This window comes from Culex pipiens, chromosome 3 (genome assembly GCF_016801865.2).
Source record: "Culex pipiens pallens isolate TS chromosome 3, TS_CPP_V2, whole genome shotgun sequence".
Classification (NCBI taxonomy): domain Eukaryota; kingdom Metazoa; phylum Arthropoda; class Insecta; order Diptera; family Culicidae; genus Culex; species Culex pipiens.
The window spans coordinates 89,275,287-89,295,878 of NC_068939.1; the positions used below are offsets into that span (position 1 = coordinate 89,275,287).

Below are 20,592 nucleotides of genomic sequence, written 5' to 3' on the forward strand. Positions count from 1 at the left end.
CTCCGAATAAATGGGACTTAATTCGAATAATTGCTCGCGCGGATGGTGAGGCGTTGAAAGATTTCTGTATAATATTAGAACTGGGGCGTGCGAGTTTTCAGGACGTTAATATGTGAACTGCTTGCATCCACCGCCATTCGAGGATGATGGACGTACTTCGTCGAATGTCTAACCTACTTGGAGCTGCCAGCGCAGACCGATCGTGTCAGACGGGAGTGAAATGTTAATTTATTCGATGAATGCAGCATTCCCTGTGGATGGTTATTTGGTGGTGAGGGACAGCGTTCGATTTTCGTGTCATTGGTGATAAAATATTAATTAACTATAATTACACATAAGATTTTCAGATCTATTAAGCAATTTGAATGATAGCATGCAAGTCACTTTTGAGCTAAGGAGTTCAAGAGTCATAAATAAAATTTACAATTTCGCGCTCCAAACTAGTATCGTCAACTGGGGCGAATCGGGACTACAGTCTGGGTAGGGACAGCAATTTTTAGAACACTTAAAAGCTTGAAATTTGGAAATCAATTCCCTATTTTTGTTGATCTGTGTCTGTTCTATCCGAAACCATTCTAAAACAGTCAAATAACATGCAGTAACAAGGCGAAACAGCTGTCCCAATTCGCCTCATGTGTCCCGATTCGCCCCAGATGACGGTAATAGATTTATTTACATTTTTTTTAAATCTCTCCCAAAAACTTACGTTCAGCATGAATCAAAATTTTCGCTTCGCTTCGCTAGGAGATGGTGATTTTAGCGGATTGCAGACTGGATTTCACCATGTGATGTGATGTCTAAGCCCAAGTTGCCTAGGGATCGATTATTGGAAATAGAACCAATTCCACCTGAACCAGATTCTCACCACCATGACAGCCATCCATTGCGGCCGCTCCCATTTCCACCGCGCACCAGGGACAAGGAAAGGGATTTGGAAGACGGGAAGTGTTGATGCTCCACTTTTTTAAAATATCCACGGTCAAGTGTGGAGCATTTTTGCTTGCAAATTCAAAGGCCAGGTCCAAAGGTCGAACCCCGCCATGAGCTTCATGTTTTTCATTAATTTCAAATTCAATGAATTCAACTTTCTCGTTGGGAGTAGATGGGAATCGAATCCAGGACCATTCGCTTATAAAGCGAACATCGTAATCATTCAGCCACGACCGCTCCTTTGCAGCAAGAATTATTATTTTTTTGTTCTACTGACTTTTGACTATTCTTAGTGCCGTCATCTGGGCGAAACAGGATTCATGGGAAGAATTGAAACAACAGTTTTATCCTTGTAACTGCACAATATTTGGATATTTTATGTTAGTTTCGGATTAGATAGACACAGAAAAACAAAAATAGCGCATCCTTTTCTAAATTTCAAGCATTTAAGTGTCCGAATAGTCTTAGACAAATCCGAATGCGTTTTACGATTCGAACTATTTTTTTTTATTGTGAAAATAGGCAGGGCATATCATCTTCACACAAAAAAATCTTCAATTCACTCGTCTTGTAAATCTGATTTGTGTCCAAGGATGTTAGATGTCACTCGACCAAACGGAGATTCCTAATTTTATTTGAGCTTTAATGTTTTAGAGATATTTAAGGACAAGTTTATGGATAAGAACAACATTTTGAAGCATGTTTTGCTGTAAAATTGGCTATCACCGGAAATTATGATTTAAATCTAATTTTTTGTTTTTTTTTTCTTTCTGATAGTTCACATACTTTAGAATTAGACTGCATTTGCTTTCATAAGGAACTAGTGCGTCCATCCCAAGAAAAACCGGGATAAAATTCCCGGGATTTTTCCAAAACCGTGAATTCCCAAATCCCTGGATTTTTTTAATTTGTCCCGGGAATTCCCGAAATTGAAAACAAATATCAAATTTTGTCTGGAAATTTAGAAATGCCTATCGCTTTCAATATTTTCTATTTAATTTTATATATTTTTAAAAGACTGGGTATGATTTTTACGTATATTTGTGATTCTAAATTTGAAAAAAGGAAATATAATATTAAATTATTGTTCATTAAACACTTACATCTGGGGCAAATCAGAACAAATGTAATGAATTAAGACAGCTATTCAAGCCATTTTTTTGCATAATATTTTGATTGACCTCGGATGAAACAGGAACAGAACAAAACAATTATTACACTGATTTTAAAATTTATTGTAGCTATTCAGACTGTAGACCGATGTTCAGACCAATTCCCCAGTTGGCGGTAGTAACTTCAAGATAATTTGTAAAATATGTTTTTCAAAACAAATCTAAAATTTTATCATTTTATTTGTTCTTGTTTTTTAAGACATCTTCAAATGAGTTTTTCAAGCTTTTCTAGTCAGGTAATATTTAAAAAAATACATGAAATATATTTATAATTTAGTTTTTAATTGGAATCACATTTGACTTAAAAAACAGTGGTTTGTTGAAAATCCAATGCACAACAAAGAATAAAAAAACATTTTCAATTGCTTTTTAGCTACCTAAAAACTGTCGTTTTTGTTTAGATTCAAGTGTAGATTATCACTTATTAATTCTATTGAACTAATTCTATGATTTTAAGCTTGAAAAACCTCTCAAATATAATGAAAACATAGATTTTATCGCTTTTCAAAATTTTCCCGGGATTTCAAAAAAAAATTTCCGTTTCCCGGGAAATTCAAAACCCGGGAAAATTGGACGCCCCATATGGAACATTTATGCGAACAGGGCTGTGGATATAAATGATATTTGAGTATACCGTTTGATAAACAACCCAAAATATATTTGTTGATAAATCATTTCTCAAAACGAATGATTTCAATGCGTATCCCGCATAAACGAGAACCTTAAAAAAACTTTTTGTTAAATGGTTTTCTCACCATTTCAGAGATCGTAACCACTATTTGGAAAATGGTAGGAAAACCTTAAAAATACTATATCGGAAATGGTACCCAACCCTTTTTCATAAAGTTCGACCATCTGAGATGAGGGTGGTTAGCAACGGTAACCTTAAAAATCTCCGAACAACGTTTCGTCAGATTACCATTTGTGTAATGGTAAAAATAAAGTTAATTTTCGCGTGGAAGCGACCTTTTTCCTCCGGTTTTTACTGTTTCAGAAATGGTTTTTAAATGGTATTTTAAGGTTTTTCTTACAATTTTCAACCTTGCTGCTACTGTTTTACAAATGGTTCGTAAATGGTTTTTTAGGGTTTTTCTTGCTGTTTTTACCGAGCGCTACTATTTTAGAAATAGTTTTCACATGGTTATTTAATAGTTTTTCTAGCAATTTTTACCTACCTATTTTTTACAGAATTGTTCACTTTTTGACGGATGGTTCACAACAATAATATTAAAACTTTTTTGGCTTTAATTCTAGTTGATTGCCGATTCTGTTCGGTTGATCATACTGCCAAAGTCGTCCAAACCTGAAAAAAAAGAAAAAAAAATCACAAAGTATCGAGTAGAATGTAACATTCAAATATGTGTACTTATCTGATGATTCAAATGATTTTCTTGATTAATGCCAATCGTGCGTTCGCTTCGATTTTGTTTTGTCGGTCGGCTGCCGCCAAATCCTCCAGCACCAGCTGTTCCGTTGTTTCAAGTTCTCCACGGCGCTGAAATGATCAACAAGAAAAATGTAAACAAAGTATCTGGTAAATCAAATGATTTGTTTGAAAATTATACCTGCGCACAAAACGTAGACAACAACCAGCCGCACAAACGTTTCACTTCAGACTGTTTTTGCCTGCGCCAGCCTGCAAGGGTTCGTTCAAAAATTACGTCCATGAATAGGGGGAGGGGGGGGGGGTCTGGGGTTTGTGACAGCCCATGTTAAAGGTATAGGAAAAGTGCGTGACAGGGGGGAGGGGGGGGGGTCTAAAATCCCGAAAATCACTGGACGTAATATTTGAACAAACCCCAACGAGTGCAGGTAACGAGCATAGCGAGAGAAGAGAAACGAGAGAGCGCGCAAAGCAAAGTAATAATACTCTGCCTGGCGCGCTCTTTCGTTTCTCTTCTCTCGCTACGCTCGTTACCTGCTCTCGCAAATATGCCGTAAATCCAAAATTATCAACTGTTGAAAAATGATTCGCTCATACAATTGAAATAAAGTAACAATTATCACAAACATGATATGCTTAAAATTGAATCGTCAACGAAACTCAAAGGAATTGTAGCGCATCAAAAGGAACCGACATTTTCGAGCCTTTTTGTTCTTGAGCTCCTCAGTTTGTTTTCTCTTTTTGTTGGTTTAGATTCTGTCAATTAAAATTGGTAAACTTCGGATTGCCTTTCTTTGGCAGCTAAAATGTGGGTAAAATCCAGGGCCAAGTAAGCCAAATGATGTCCACATAACTTGAAACTACTGGTGCAGCTGCACGACGAACACTTCACCGTATAGTGAATGCCTTTACCATATGGTTCACAAACTCTCCGCCAAAGTTGTAATTCTTCGCTTTTATCAGCCCCACCATCGTTGAGTAGATCGTACACTTTTCCGGCAACTTAGTCAGACAAAATCTTGTTCCGGAAGTTGCCCAAATCCGACTCCAGCACAAACCCAACCCCTCATGAAGCTACAGACAAAAAAAGTTTGATTCTTTCATTTGAAAACAAAATTTAGGCAAATTTGGTAAACGCTTTTTGCAAATTCGAACTATTTTTCAAATGGCTATTTAATGTTTCTATATGGTAATCGTGAATCAATATGAACCATTTGAACTTAAAAATCACCTTATGATTTAGGGTAACCATTTGAGTAAACATCTGCAAATAGTTTTTTAAAGTCATCAAGAAAATTGTTTACCATTACAAACATTAAAATAACTCTATTACTTATGGTGACCATTTGACAAATAGTTATCAAGGTCCGCCAAATAACATTATTACAAATGGTGACCATAACTCATAAGGTTGTTTTAAGGTCCTCACTAGAATTTATATAGTTTTCGTTTATCCGGGATGCGAAGTCAAATGGATTTTTTTTTTAGAAAATTACCCCTTTCAACATTTAAATCAACTAGTTGAACTCTAGAATAACATCTACGTTAATAAAAAGACTTATTCTTTGCAATAAGAGGAAAAAAGGATATTAGTGCAAAACTCTATTGAAAGAAAACCCTATCCGAGATGAAAGTTTTTACATTTTTTTCTCAACAGAATGTGCTAGTTCCATTCTATCATTTTGGCATTGATTAAGAATTTTTGTTCTTTGTTGATTTGATTTTTGTTTGAATAAATAATAATTTTTGTTTGGATAAATAATCGCTGAATCTGTACCAATCTTGCTAAAATGATCACAAGGGCCATGTTTTAGTTTTCCAGTAGTTATGCTGCATAAAACTGGTTCATATTTAGGAAAAATATATTTGGCCAATGGAATAAACCAAAAGAACGTTAGTACAGCATGTCACATGACTCCACCTTACAATTTAAGTAAATGTGTTTGATCATAGTTTTGTATTGGGATCAGGGATGGAATAATCGCAAAAAAATAAATTTCGCTAGCGAATTTTCTTCACCCGCGAAAGAGAGAGAGAAGGCAAATCACGCAACAGAATATTGGTCCCGAAATTCTCCAAGAAAATAAATCTGCTGATGATTTTTTGTGAACACAGTAAAAAATTTCTGTGTAAAATCGCATGCAAAAGCATGCACATCACCTTTGTGAGCAAAAGCATGTAATATTGTATGAGAAAACGTGTACACAAAAAGCATGTACAAAAGAAAAATAATTTAATTTTGACCACCCCAAAAATAACATCAATCTGGTGAGAGTCATATCCAGATTATCAAGTCCGCACCCCAACCATCTCGGCTATCTCGCCGCTGTGAAATAAGATGGATCAACACCGATGTAGCTGTACGTTTCCCATACATCGTATACAGTTAATTCAGTATACGACGTACGGGACACCTACTGCTACATCGGCGTTGAACACAGTTTTTACAAGACGGTGATATAGCCGAGACGTTTGGGGCGTGGACTTGGTAATCTGGATATGACTCTCACCTCTTATTTTTGGAGTGTGCAAAATTTATTTATTTTTCTTTTGTACATGCTTTTTGTGTACACGTATTCTCATACAATATTACATGCTTTTGCTCACAAAGGTGATGTGCATGCTTTTGCATGCGATTTTACCATCGGATTTTTTGCTGTGAATTTCCTTGTCAGTCCACTTAAAAATATTTATTACACATTATTTACACACATTGTTGATCTACAAAATGTGACAGGCAGTGTTGCAAATGAGTGATAGAAAAGCTATCAATAGATTATCTCTGCACCAAAATATCCGAGAGTACAGCGGCCGTCACTATAGCTTGTGAGATCTCTTCTTGTGTCTCGTGATTCCCAGCGATGTCATTCTCTCTCTATCACTCCTCCCCTTTTCCTCGACTATGCGCTCTCACCGCTGAGTCTCTCAATCTCTCCGAAAACTGCAATGAGAAAACGCGAGATGGCGATTAGGAGCCGACCACGCATGACGTCCCGTTAAACTGCGTTTGCGAAATTGGTTTTGTGGCGGCTTTTGTGGTTAAACGCTGTTGCGGTAGCATGATCGTGGAAGCGGGAATGAGAGAGAAAAGGAAAATGTCAATCGCGAGTGGGTAAACACGAAAACGTGTTCGGCTATGTTCGGCGCTGAGAGTTTCAATGAAGAGAGATGAGCAGTTGTATTTGAGGCATGAATATTCAGGCGGGATAATTGTAGTTGCTGAGAGCTGATATTTTGATATTTTAACAACCCTGGTGACAGGTCGTTTTTCGTCTGTGACGTTACACTTGCAAGTGTAGTAGTGAATATGATGTTCCGCCGAACAATCAAGATGATGATTTTTTTAGATTCCTTTTACCGATCTTTCTTCGCTCCCTTCGGATTTTTTCTCTTGATGAACGTCCAATGATTTTCTTTAGATGAAGATTATTTCATCGCTGATTGGCATATAGTTTTAGTTTTTTTAGGCTTAATGTCACCTTATCTAACGAATAAGATTGTGCCTAATTTCCGATTAAATCGCAAAAAATCAATGATCTAACGAATAAGATTGTGCATAATTTCAGATTAAAAGCAACACAGTACTTTTTAATATTTCGGGAAACAAATGAACGTAGAATGTTCGACGCAAATAAATGCGTGGAGCCCCTTTTTAATCTCCGCTAACGATACTTAAAAATAATTAAATAAAAAAAATGAATTCAGAAATTGTCCAAGTTTTTTTTGTGAGGTAGAAATCGGGACGAATATCGAACTAAAACGAGTTGGACAGAGATTTCGTGAAAATTAAAAAAAAATCGTAGCTGAACTGAACTAAGGAATTCTACAGTTTTCAAACTCAATCACGAAATTTTCCGAGTTAAAATAAATCGTCAAAAACACTAAAATAACTCGGAGTGTCTTAATAAATTCAAAATATGATTCCCACATGCGTCCTCATTAGTTGCAACATGAGTGCAGAGAATGTAAATTCAACACCATCTCACTGCCACAGTAATTAAAATCCAACCGCTGAACCAAATGCACCAGTTATAAAAAGGCGTCATATTTACAAAATATTGTCACATTTAGGGGCAACCCAAGTATCAAATTAACTTGAAAAAAAAAACTCATATGAAGCACGCGAGCAGAAAAGGATTGGGATCCTTACGGCTAAGTCTGGATGGATTAACTTGCTCAACCGCCGGTACGCTTAATTGCCGCCACAAACGCCACGCCACGGTTATATAGCGACTAAGTTTAGTGCGAGTATAATTTGAGCTGAATTTATCGCTCTCGTTGGCAGTTGAGCAAAACAAACTTTTTTTTTCGGGAAAACGAAGGTCTGCTTTGGGAATGGAACACATGTGGGTGATGATCGAAAGGACTACGAGAGAACCGTCGCGACGGCAGAGAAAAAGCAAGAGGGCGAGCGCAAAGTGTGAAAGTGAAAAATTGTCCCATCAAATCGGGCAAATGATATTTAACACATTTTGGCTCAGCGCGCGCGCTCGGATGCGCAAAGAAAGAAGAGGCCGCCGACTGTTGCTGCTGCTTGGTGTGACAAGACCACGCCCACTTCATCAGGACGTTGTTAGCTGGGAAGACAGAACGAGAATGAGGACTGTGCTTGAGTCTAATGGAAATCTGATGAGAGAATCAGCAAATTTAAGCCGGTATTTTTAGATTGTCTGTTAACTTGAAAGATTAAAATTTGCTGATAAGTGATTTGTCAGCTTTGTTTATTTATACTTATGCAGATTTTTGCTATTTGTAATTTTGCATGTTTTATTTATACTAAATCCATGAATTCCAGATGTCGAAAGTAGCCATTTGGATCTTAACATTTTTAAATAAACATTCCTCTAGTCCGTCAAACAAGTGCAAATTTCTAGAAAATGTTATATTTTTCGCTACTACCATTTCCTAAAATCATAACTCCACGCCGTTTAAACCAAATTTAGCTCTACGGAATACAAAAGTAAATTGATATTTGTTTACTTTAAAAGCAGAAAAGTCAGAAAAGCAGAAAAGTTTCCACAATTAGGTATTTGAAAAAGGTCGTGTGAAAATTGTTTTTGTTAAAATTATCAAAAATTGCAATTTTTTGTACTACTCTAATGGCCAAACAAACAAAAAAAAAGGATCTGATTAATTTGACAAGGAACCCCCAATCCAATTTTGAGCCCAAACGGAGCACTTTAGTTTCAAAAATCGTATCTTGGAATATTGAAAACATAACTTCGCCAGTTTTTTAATATGCTATGAAAAATTTTCCGAGGAATCTGATAAAAATACTTTCAGGCATAGGATTTTTGGTCCCGAGGCCTTCAAAAAAGCATTTTAAGTGTTCACTCGACCTTTTCAAATGTTAGACCAGATATTTGAAATTTTTAACTATTTTTCCTTTCGTTTGCGTCCAAGACTGCTAAAATCGGTTGAAATGGTGCGGAGTTATGATTTTATGAAAAATGTGATTTTTGCGAAAATCGACTAAAATGACAATTTTTCGGACCACCATAACATGGGGTAGGTCACCCTAATGGCCAAACAAAAAAATACGGGTGTTATTATTTCGACCAATGAACCCCCAGGAAAATTTTGAGCCCGATCGGACAACTTTTTTTAGAATCATGCTGTTTTCGTGGGAAATTGCTGAAAATTTAAGAGTTCTGTTTTGCAATGCTTTTTGAATGTTCAAAATTCGTTAAAAAATGGCGGGGTCAATCAAACAGGGTTAATTATTTAGCACCACACTAAGGCATGGCCTTGATAAGAGTTCAGGGATATAGATTTCAAACAATATTTGAATCAGCCACATCTGTCAGGGTTTATGGAGTCGAGATCTCGGATTAGTTTTCAAACGGACGCAAGAGCCATAGGTAAACAAAGCCCTTTTTGCATCGGTACTCGACCTACTTACGAAAAAACAATTTCAAAAATGCTTGAGATTGCTATGCCATTAACTCAAAACAAATGAAATATTGTTTCAATTTGAAGAAAAACGAAAATTAGTGCCGGAGGTTACGGTGGCTCTAACGGCTTTTTGAAAACTCACCCGAGAGATATTCTTGTGACGTGGAATCAGAGTTGGCTAATTTTCAGCATTTTTCTAAGGATAAACTACTGATTCACAACCAAATTTTTTGATGTTTTTAATTGTTAAGACTCTAGGTATAACATAGGGTTTGGAATTTTTTTTTTCGAATAAATAAGATAATTTTGATTCTATTGTTACAATTTGTTACATATTCGTCAAATATTTTTCCTGTTAAAAATGTTATTAATATTAATATGGGTAATTCTCTACCAACTCACACAGCAGTTGCCCCGACCCCTCTTCGATTTGCGTGAAACTTTGTCCTAAGGGGTAATTTTTGTCCCTCCCAAAACTTTTTTCCGTAAAATCACGATAACTCGTGATGTTTATAAGCAAACCCCTTATGTCTATATATCAAAATTTTTGTAATTGTCTGTTCTACAACTTTGTAGAACATTGTTACACTCTAAAAAATAACCCTGCAAAGTTAGAAAAAAACACGAAATTTTAAAATGAAAAATTTTGTTCTTAATGAAAAAATGACCCTTCTGGGTCAATGTAGATTCGAAAAGTACATTAAATTTCCCATAAATTGACATGTTCCAAAAAATTTTACAGTCAAGTAACGGAAAATGGGAGAATTTTTAAAACTTTTTTAGTGTTTTTTTTCGATGAAAAATACGTTTTTTTCGGAATTCTGAGAACGCCATCAAATCGGGCGTCTAATTTTACATAAAAGTCCCCTTGACACCAAATTTCTATCTCATCACCGTTTCAGGCTGCAAATTATTGAAAAACACCTCTTTTTTCGCATGTTCAAAAATGGAAGGGGTCGTACCGCCCCTCCGTCACCAAATATCAAAAAACGGACCTCGGATTCGTGATCAGGGACAAAAGTTACCCCTTAGGACAAAGTTTCACGCAAATCGAAGAGGGGTCGGGGCAACTTTTCCCGATTTCGTGTGAGTTGGTAGAGAATTACCCATATACTATACAGAGAAACCTCTTTTTACGCAGTGGCGTTACGCTTTTTGTTTCGTAGATTGCTCTTCAACTACCCAATATTTTTGCAAGCTTCAAAAAGCATTTAGTAGAGCTGAACAAAACCTACAAATTGCATTAAAAAGATTGCAAATATGTTGCGTCGTTTCAGAGAAATCGACGAAATAAAAAGCGTAACGCCACTGCGTAAAAAGAGATTTCACTGTACTCGTAAAAAATAAATCAATTTAGACGCTATCCGCCAATGTTTAGTCATTTTTAAACAGCTCTGAACATTTGTAATTTTATTTAAAGTGTTTGTCCTCCTCATTAAAAACAGTTTTAGACAGTACCATAGGCTGCTACACATTTTATTTTAAGTTTTTGTTTGCTCAAAAATCTATTGAATGTTTGAATATTTTCGATGTACAGCACCGCAAAAAGTTTTTTTTTGCTAAAATTTTTGTTTTCATCAAAACTTACATTTTTTGAAAACAAGTGATTGCAAAACAACTGAACTAATGTAAGATGCATTTTAAAATACATTTTTCATTCAAATTTTGAGATGTTGGCTTGTCGGCCAGAGCTTCATAATTGCAAAACACGTTTTGTGATATTTTTTGCTTACAAGTTTTGAAGGTTTGGCTTGAAATTTTTAACAAACCAATCAGTTTTTTTGTTCGCGCTCAAGCGACAACGTGACGTGTAACGGCAACGTAGGTTGGTGTGATAATGAAAAAAAAATATGAAAAAATCATTTGAGCCTAGAATGCGCCCGCTGGTTATGCAACCTACACGTTTTTGGCACATCCTTGCAATACGCTACAATTGGAAAGTTGATGTAATGTTGGCTCGGAATAGCGAAAACGAATTTTGAACAGTTGTTGTTAAATAAAGAGGTTTCTTCACTAAACTAAAACAATCAAATTTTCGTAGCTTTTTAAATGGAAGCTCCCTGCAAAATATTAAAGCTTTCCGAGAAGTTCTCCATTGAACAACTAGAGGCGCTGCTGAGTTTTCCAAAGTTTCTTTCTTCATTTACGTTTGCGTGTGTAGTTGAGTGCACTCAAGCAGTAAACGTGTATGGAGCAGATAAGTAATGTTGTCGAGCACAGTCGAGCGGGATCAGAGACGCAGAGGTTCGCACGAAAGGGAAAGTGCTGGGCCGCGGAAAACGTGTTTGTCGGCCGATCAGCAGCAACGGGCCAGCAAAGAGTCAAGCCAAGTCAAGTTTAGTCACCTTCGGTCTGGTGCGCATGAGTACTTTTTACGCAGACGCGCAAACACATGCGCAGGTTTGAATAATTTTTGCGTTTAAGTATCAGTGGAGCTATGTTTGTCCTGTTGGGTAATGTGCAATTTAAATTGATTTTAAATTTATTACTTCTTACTTCTTACTTCTTACTTCTTACTTATTACTTCTTACTTCTTACTTCTTACTTCTTACTTCTTACTTCTTACTTCTTACTTCTTACTTCTTACTTCTTACTTCTTACTTCTTACTTCTTACTTCTTACTTCTTACTTCTTACTTCTTACTTCTTACTTCTTACTTCTTACTTCTTACTTCTTACTTCTTACTTCTTACTTCTTACTTCTTACTTCTTACTTCTTACTTCTTACTTCTTACTTCTTACTTCTTACTTCTTACTTCTTACTTCTTACTTCTTACTTCTTACTTCTTACTTCTTACTTCTTACTTCTTACTTCTTACTTCTTACTTCTTACTTCTTACTTCTTACTTCTTACTTCTTACTTCTTACTTCTTACTTCTTACTTCTTACTTCTTACTTCTTACTTCTTACTTCTTACTTCTTACTTCTTACTTCTTACTTCTTACTTCTTACTTCTTACTTCTTACTTCTTACTTCTTATTTCTAACTTCTTACTTCTTACTTCTTACTTCTTGCTTCTTACTTCTTACTTCTTACTTCTTACTTCTTACTTTCTTACTTCTTACTTCTTACTTCTTACTTCTTACTTCTTACTTCTTACTTCTTACTTCTTACTTCTTACTTCTTACTTCTTACTTCTTACTTCTTACTTCTTACTTCTTACTTCTTACTTCTTACTTCTTACTTCTTACTTCTTACTTCTTACTTCTTACTTCTTACTTCTTACTTCTTACTTCTTACTTCTTACTTCTTACTTCTTACTTCTTACTTCTTACTTCTTACTTCTTACTTCTTACTTCTTACTTCTTACTTCTTACTTCTTACTTCTTACTTCTTACTTCTTACTTCTTACTTCTTACTTCTTACTTCTTACTTCTTACTTCTTACTTCTTACTTCTTACTTCTTACTTCTTACTTCTTACTTCTTACTTCTTACTTCTTACTTCTTACTTCTTACTTCTTACTTCTTACTTCTTACTTCTTACTTCTTACTTCTTACTTCTTACTTCTTACTTCTTACTTCTAACTTTTTACTTCTTACTTCTTACTTCTTACTTCTTACTTCTTTCAAAAACAGGACACCATACCCTAGAATAACTTTTGAGTGTATTCGAACGCACACTACCGTGTCGTGCGTTGCGAATTCAATCGGAGTTCCTCCTCTCTTATCTCCCACTGTGACTAGCCTCGCAGAATTGGCAAAGCCGCTTGCCGTTCGGCGAATGCCACCTTCTTCGTAATCGACGGGACCTGTGCTGTGGGGTTGTTGACGGTCACTTCCGAATCCAAGGTGAACCGAAATATTATCAGCTCCAACAGGGAAGCACGCACTTGCCTGGGCCGCTGCCAATAATTCCGTATACAACTCACTTTGCAACGTTGAGTTTGAGAGTTGCTCGTTCTCGGAACTGTAACTCGATCGAATCTCGACACTTGAGGGGTATTTTGGAAGGTTAGGTAACTTTTATTAATATATAATAGACTAGATCCGCATGACTGTTTGGGATTTTTTTTGTGTTCGGAAACTTCTTAACACGTGATCTGATCGAAACCGGAACGAGAGTTAGCAAAGGAGCGGAAGGTGGCGGAAGGGAGTCGCTTAAGATCGTGGTGGTGCTGCTTGGAAAAAGGAATGATCTTGAAATGTCAACTGGCCCCGTGCGGTTGAAGCCGTTTTCGTACACTCTAAACATGATTGTCTGTGATTTTTTTTCCTACTGTGTGCGGTTCTCTGGAAAAGTGAAACACGTTTTTGGCATAATTTTCCATACTTGATGCTAATGATCCAAAATGGGAATGTTGACACAGCTAAAAAGTAGTAATCCAGCTGCATGTAAAAGGCCTGAGTGTAAAATAAATATTGCTTTATTTTATGCAATTTTATGTGATTTTACACCCTGAAATATGTAGCCCATCAGTATGGGAAACCTACTTGACCGAAATGTCAAGCTCATGTATGCGTTTATCCTTACAGCTTTTCATCGGTCTGATGGCCGAGTGGGCTAAGGCGCCAGTCCTTACTATTGGTGCTGGGATTGAATCCCGTCGGTTGCAACTTTTTTTTTGTGTTTGCAAAAATTGTACATGCAGTGTGTAATATTAAGTGTTTATTTTGACGAAGGGGATGTGCATACTTTTGCATGCGATTTTACCATCAGATTTTTTGCTGTGAGATGACGAATGCAATTCAAAGGAAAACTTGCATGAAAATGCTCATTGCAAAAGAAACAGTCTTTGCCAGTTTAAAAACTTTTTGTTAATTCATTTATCAATCATTTTATTATTAGTTTACTCAAAATGGCAAAAAATATGTTTTTGTTAGATGAAAAAACAAAGTTGCAAAAAAGTTACATTCTTGCTGGTGTCAACAATTTATCTACAAAGCAATTCCATGTCAAATAGGGAATCGGTTGTACCCAATCCTCTCCGATTTCAATGAAACTATGTAGACATGTTATACTACGCTTATATATGCCATTTTAGTGTATAAGGCGCCAGCATTTTAGTGTATATGGCGCCAGCTGCAATCGATAATGTAATTTGAGAAGGGCGTAATTTGCCCGCCCGTGTGGATCAATCGGACCGCGCACTGGACTCAAGAATCCAGAGGTCGCCGGTTCGAATCCCACGGCGGGCGCTCTAAAATTCTTTGTGTAAATATGGGTATTCGGTGCCGTCGCTCCGTGCCATACTTTCATACACTTAGGAGCCCAGGGCGGCGAAGTCCTTGTAGATAAAAGGAAGACACTAGTGGTTGGTACTAGCAAGGTGGCCGACAGCTAAAAAGTCAACTTCGTAACTTCGTAAGTGTCTTAAATATGTTTGTGTTTCGTAATTTAAATATTGCTGCAACTCGAAGCCGGTGCATCGTATTAAAAAGTGGCCAAAGGTATACTTGTAGGAAATATGACGGGCTTTCTAAAAAAATATATTAAAACAAAAAAAAACAAGCCACTTCCATGTGATTTTTTTTGTTTTTTAAAGATTTAGATGTCAAATTTGAAGTTGAGCCCACGATTTTTCTTCGTTCAATTTTTTTGTGAAAATAGCCTAAGATGTTACAAAAAGACTCACGCAAAATTTAGGATGGTGAACCTCTCCTAAAAAAATACAAAAATCGTTTACCATAACAATTATTTTGAAACGTTGAAATTTTCAAACCAGATAGTGGAAATCGATTCTCCAGACAATTTACCATACAAGTCTCCTTACTGACCGTTGTCCTATGTCCAATCCTTATGAAGTTACGGCGGGTTTAAAAATAAAAATGATTAAAAATCAGAGATTTTGGCCATTTTTGGCGATTTGAGACTTGGTTATTCAGTCCCGAAAATATTTTCACCGGAAAACTCGCCCGATTTGTCATAAGTTTGTGTGATTTCACATTTGTCTCATAGAAACAAACGAATTCTATCAAAAAAAAAATTGTCCCAGAAAAATATGTAATTTAACTTCTGAAAATGTGTAATTTTACCATTTTTCTGATGTAATGTCATTACAGAGGTAGGGGAAATATACCCTTTCAAATCAAACACATATCTTCGTCATATGAAGAGTTTGATGCTCGATTAAAGCTCCAAAAATACTATTTAGGCTATGAACTTACCAGCAACAGCACCGCCTCAAGTAAGCACGCAAATTTATGCAATTTACTGGCCAAAAAGATCAAATTTAATGCACTTTTGATCATAATTTCTATTTTGCGAGACCATTTCTCATCATTTTGGTGGCACACACATCCACACGCAAGATCAGAGGTTGAATGCTTAACGAAAGTCGCCATCAATATCTTTTCACATGCGCTAACGTTTTCAAAGCGCCTAAGATATAAAATTGCTTCCAATTACCGGCAACATGTTCTTTTGCACATTAGTTAGTCACTCACTTGAAAAATAATCCCGAAACATGTAAATAATTAGCAAGTGCCATAAAAAAACAAACGCGCTAAGTCGTTTGACGTTTCAATTTTGAATATCCATTCCAATCGAAGGCTGAATTAAACCGAGCGAGAAGCGATGGCAAATAAAGAACAAAGGGTGGCCACCACCACCACCAGCAGCGCTTGTGGTGTTGCCAGGAAACTTTCTCTATAAATGCTACTTTTCGTGAGTGTTCGCTCAAAATTTCATCAATTTTGGCAGCACGAAGCAGACCCAAATGAGCGTTGGAAGAAAAAAAGAACTAAGCGACTGATTAGAATGCGTTTTTGAAATATTTTTTTAAAATGCTTGTAAAAGGAATAGCATAACTTTTAATCAAAGTGAAAATAAACAGAAATGTTCACAAAAAGTTGCTCTACTCGTTGGTGTACTTGGTTTTACTGAATTTCAAGGAACACTCCAGATTATCCAGCATCATTCAAACAAGACCGCTTATTAGGCTTAAAATGGGTATATTTCCCCTAATATTAAACTTTCCAAAATTACACCTTCAAAATTTACACATAACTGACCTGTCTCATTGTCATCATTAATGTTAAGGATCAGATAAACCTATCAATAGTTTTGAACATGATCATTTGAAACCCCAATAGATGTAGGTAAACATGTATAACAATATGAAAAAAGTACCATGATTTTAAGGTACGTATGATTTGTTCAATGTTTGTTGCTGTGTGGACATTTTGTTTATTTCAAATATCAATTCTGTAATGTAATTCAATAACTTCGCCAAAAATATTATGGACATTCAAAATAAATAATAATGCAATGAACTATGCTTAATAAATAAAATTTAAACATTTTCTGTTGTGAATTTAACGAGAATTCTTATTTTTTTCTGTGCTGTTCTCTGTTGTTGTTCATATTGAAAGAGATTCGATGGCTTTTCGTGACTCTTTGGCTGGTGTGGAAGGGTATGCGGACTGAAGCTGTGCGGAGTTGCCCCCGGGGGGGAGTTCAGCCGGTTGACCTTAGTTGGGTTCAGAGTCGCCAAATATGGCAAACACTTTGGTGTCCGTGCGAAAGAGATGAGAATAGAGCGAGCGGCGGCGGCGGCGAGTGTTCTTTCGCACGCCAAAAGCTTTCAAGAATGTGAGGATCGAGTTGGTCGGACAGAACTTCACAGATCGATGAGGACTTTCAGGGCTCGTTAGTGGCTAAATCTTAAGAGTTTTATTCTTCTCATATACTATGCTCAGAAAAGCACTTTTTACTAAAAACGTGATGAAGGTTGCGATCTTTATTATGCCCGTCTGCTCTCGAGGCAGCTTTTGGAGCGCGTTTATTCCGTGCGGAAAGAGAGAAAGAAAAAAGTGACCATGATTTATGACACATCTGGTTGACGTGGACTGGACACATGTTTGAGTCTATAGTTTGTACTGAAAATCACACACATATACATTTAAGCACTATGCACATTTCGGCATTCAAATGTAGCCGTAGCGACATAAATGTGACAGTGAGCTTTCTTTAACTTCCTCATGGAGAGGTTGTTGGCTTTTACTTTCATAAAAATGTAGCAGAATTATTTCGTAACATATTGAGAGTAATTGTTTAAAAGCATGAATTATTAATTAAAAAAAAATTTACACGTAAATTTTCAAAACAACTGTTCTTTGTAATAATCTAGAGAAAAAACCTTTTTTAATTTTGAATATTTTTTTTTACTGAACAATACAAAATATATAAATATCTGCCAACAGCGGCTCTCAAAACTCGTACGCCCCAAACCCGCCGTTATCCCAACCCAGCTCCGGATCATCGCAAACGGCCATGTACACCAGCGTCGCATAATTCGGGATCACCTTGGTTGCGACGTACGTCCGGCGGTCGTCGGACCAGTTGCACGACTCCTTGGTCCGCTCTCCGTCCGCCCCGACCGGAACTTCATCGTCGACCTGCACGACGTGACCTTGCGTTTCCACCGCGCTTTGGAGCACCTTCAGGAAGTACCGGAAAAACTCGTTCCGGTTGCGCTTGTAGTGGACGAAGCGCGTGACGCCACTTTTCGGACAGCATCGCCGGATATACTTGGACGCGATCTGACGATCCTGGGGGGACCGCAGCATAGATAGCAGCTGCTGGGCCAGTTGCAGATACTGGGCGAATTGCTCGTCGAGGATGTCGATCGGAGGCTTGGAAAGGTGGACTTTTCCCGGCGTTGACATTTTGGGTTTAACGAGGCTGAGATTGGTTTTGGATGACTGCTATGATTCAAGAAGAAATTATTTTAATTGTTTTGGGAAAAGCCAAGAAAAACCAGGCCCACGTGGTTTGTAGATGCACTCCACAAAATTATGACCCTTTCCGTTAAAATGGTTTCTTATTTTGCGGTAATGTCGAGGAAAGCAAAGATACTTCAGCAGACGCAGATGCAGAACTTGAAATAATTGAGTTGTATTGAGGATAAAGTGCCAAATTTCAAACTGAAGTAAATTTCAGAGTTGTGATCAACTTTATTTGAAAATTATGGATAACCTCACCTTAAAGTTTTGGCTGCTGAATTCGAATAAGGAGTCATTTCATTAACAAATAATAAGTACAATAAATCAACACCTAATAACTCTACTATTTCCTCACGGCGTCTTTTTCAGGGGGGTAGTATTTTTTGAGAAATAGCAAGAAAACTGTCATATACATATGAAAGTGTGGAACATCCCCGTTCATTTGCGGGGCGAACGAAAATCTTTGGTCGGGAAAAATCAAAGTTATTCTCATTTGAAGTTTTTGAACTTTTTTCCTATGGGGCGAAATTTCGTCTATTTCTTTAGTATTGTTATAAGTCTACATGGGCATGATTTATGGTTCAGATCATATAATTTCTTATGGGAAATTATGCAAGGAACATTTTTCCTGAAGCACGCAAAGTGATGGAAAATAAGGGAAAAAAGTTATAAAGGTTTTATTGAAAATTTGGGAGATTTTCTGATAAAACTGCACACCCTTTTCCCAAAAACCGCAATGTATTTGATATTCAGATCATTATTTTGATGAATTCTTTTTTGAGAAATGTTTCTAGGCCCATTGAGTATATAAATCACTACAGAAAAGTGTAATTGGTTGGGTTTATGCTCAACTTTAAGTCACATTTATGAATTTTGGATTTCAACCGAATCAACATATTTGTGTGTGTTTTGGTTATAAAATGTTCCGTTTACATTAAATTTTCACTTTTTTTTGGTGAGTACATGGTCCACATGATATTTTTTTTAATCTAATTGTGACATGCAGTTTAAATAAAATCACAGGGTTTCTATTTCTATGCCTTTTGTTAATTTGTATTTCCATTTGGGCTATATTAATTGTATTGAAACTACAGAGTTGAACTTGCAATTATTAGTAATAACATAAATATTGCGTGAAAATCATTAAAAAGTTCAAATGTATGTAAATCTATTAATTTAATCTCAAATAATTAAGCATACTAAACAAGTCTGACATCCAAATTTGAAACAACGAACAATACAACAATTAAATTGTTTTGCTAAAAAACACACAAATAATTGATCTTTTTATTTACAATATTATCACCTGACCTCAAAATAAGTGAATTTTAATAAGACTAATACAAATGTGAAAATCTAATGAAAACGGTACATTTTATAATAAAAACACACATAAATATGTTGATTCGATTGAAATCCAAAATTCATAAAAGTGATTTACAGTTGAGCATAAACCCAACCAATTACACTTTCTGTAGTGATTTGTATACTCAATTGGCCCAGAAACATTTCTCAAAAAGGAATTCATCAAAATAATGATCTGAATATCAAAAACATTGCGGTTTTTGGGAAAGGGGTGTGCAATTTTATCAGAAAATCTCCCAAATTTTCAATAAAACCTTTATAACTTTTTTCCCTTATTTTCAATCACTTTGCGTGCTTCAGGAAAATGTTCCTTGCATCATTTCCCATAAGAAATGATATGATCTGAACCATAAATCATGTCTATGTAGACTTATAACAATACTAAATTGAAATAGACGAAATTTGCCCCATAGGAAAAAAGGTCAAAAACTTCAAATGAGGATAACTTTGATTTTGCCCGACCAAAGATTTTTGTTCGCCCTGCAATTGAACGGGGATGTTCCACACTTTTAAATATATATGACAGTTTTCTTGCTATTTCTAAAAAAATACTACCCCCCTGAAAAAGACGCCGTGTCCTAACACTACATTACGCCCCATTCAACTTCCGTGGCCCTTGAAGGGCACTATCCTTCTCGATTCACGCACTACTAATGACGTCAATGGCCGCTCATCCCTCACATCCACACCCTCGCACCACTGCTCTCGGCTGATGAACACGTCGAACACAAACGCTTCGGTTGTGGTGACAGTCACCATCAGTACACGAACCGCGGACAAACCTTCGACTATAATTTTAGTCACAACCGCCGACGACGCCCCTTACATCGCACTACAAGCCCCCCCGCCTTTTTTTGCTAATGCTCCAATTTCAAACGATTTTCAAGATCACATTTCCCTTGCCCGCTGTACAGGGTTACCAGGTCTGAACAGAAAAAAAAATCTGGCAAAAAATCTGGAAAAAATCTGGCAAGCCACTTTTCTCAAAGAGCAACATTGTGTTCATAAATGGTGCATTTTCACTTATTATAATCACATAAAAAATCTAGCAATGCCAGATTTATCTGGCAACCTGGCATCCCTGCCGCTGTAGGAGAGTGTTCAATAAACGAACGTTGGGGCGGTTCGCGAATGAACTTCGTGCTATAAAAAAAAGTCCACGTGAACGTCCCTATGAAAAAT

The 20,592-nt window shown here is 36.5% G+C and overlaps 1 protein-coding gene across 1 annotated transcript; it reads right to left on the bottom strand.

The window, feature by feature from the left end:
* Positions 1-17,488: 17,488 nt before the first annotated feature.
* LOC120423784 (uncharacterized) lies at positions 17,489-18,021 on the bottom strand. The gene has a single exon (XM_039587702.2). The coding sequence runs from the start codon at positions 17,986-17,988 to the stop codon at positions 17,530-17,532; it is 459 nt and encodes a 152-aa protein (XP_039443636.1). The 5' UTR covers positions 17,989-18,021; the 3' UTR covers positions 17,489-17,529.
* Between the last annotated feature and the right edge of the window lie 2,571 nt (positions 18,022-20,592).

What these genes read in the sequence shown, in the direction of transcription:
- LOC120423784 (XM_039587702.2), bottom strand. Translation starts at nt 17,988, where the DNA reads ATGTCAACGCCGGGAAAAGTCCACCTTTCCAAGCCTCCGATCGACATC.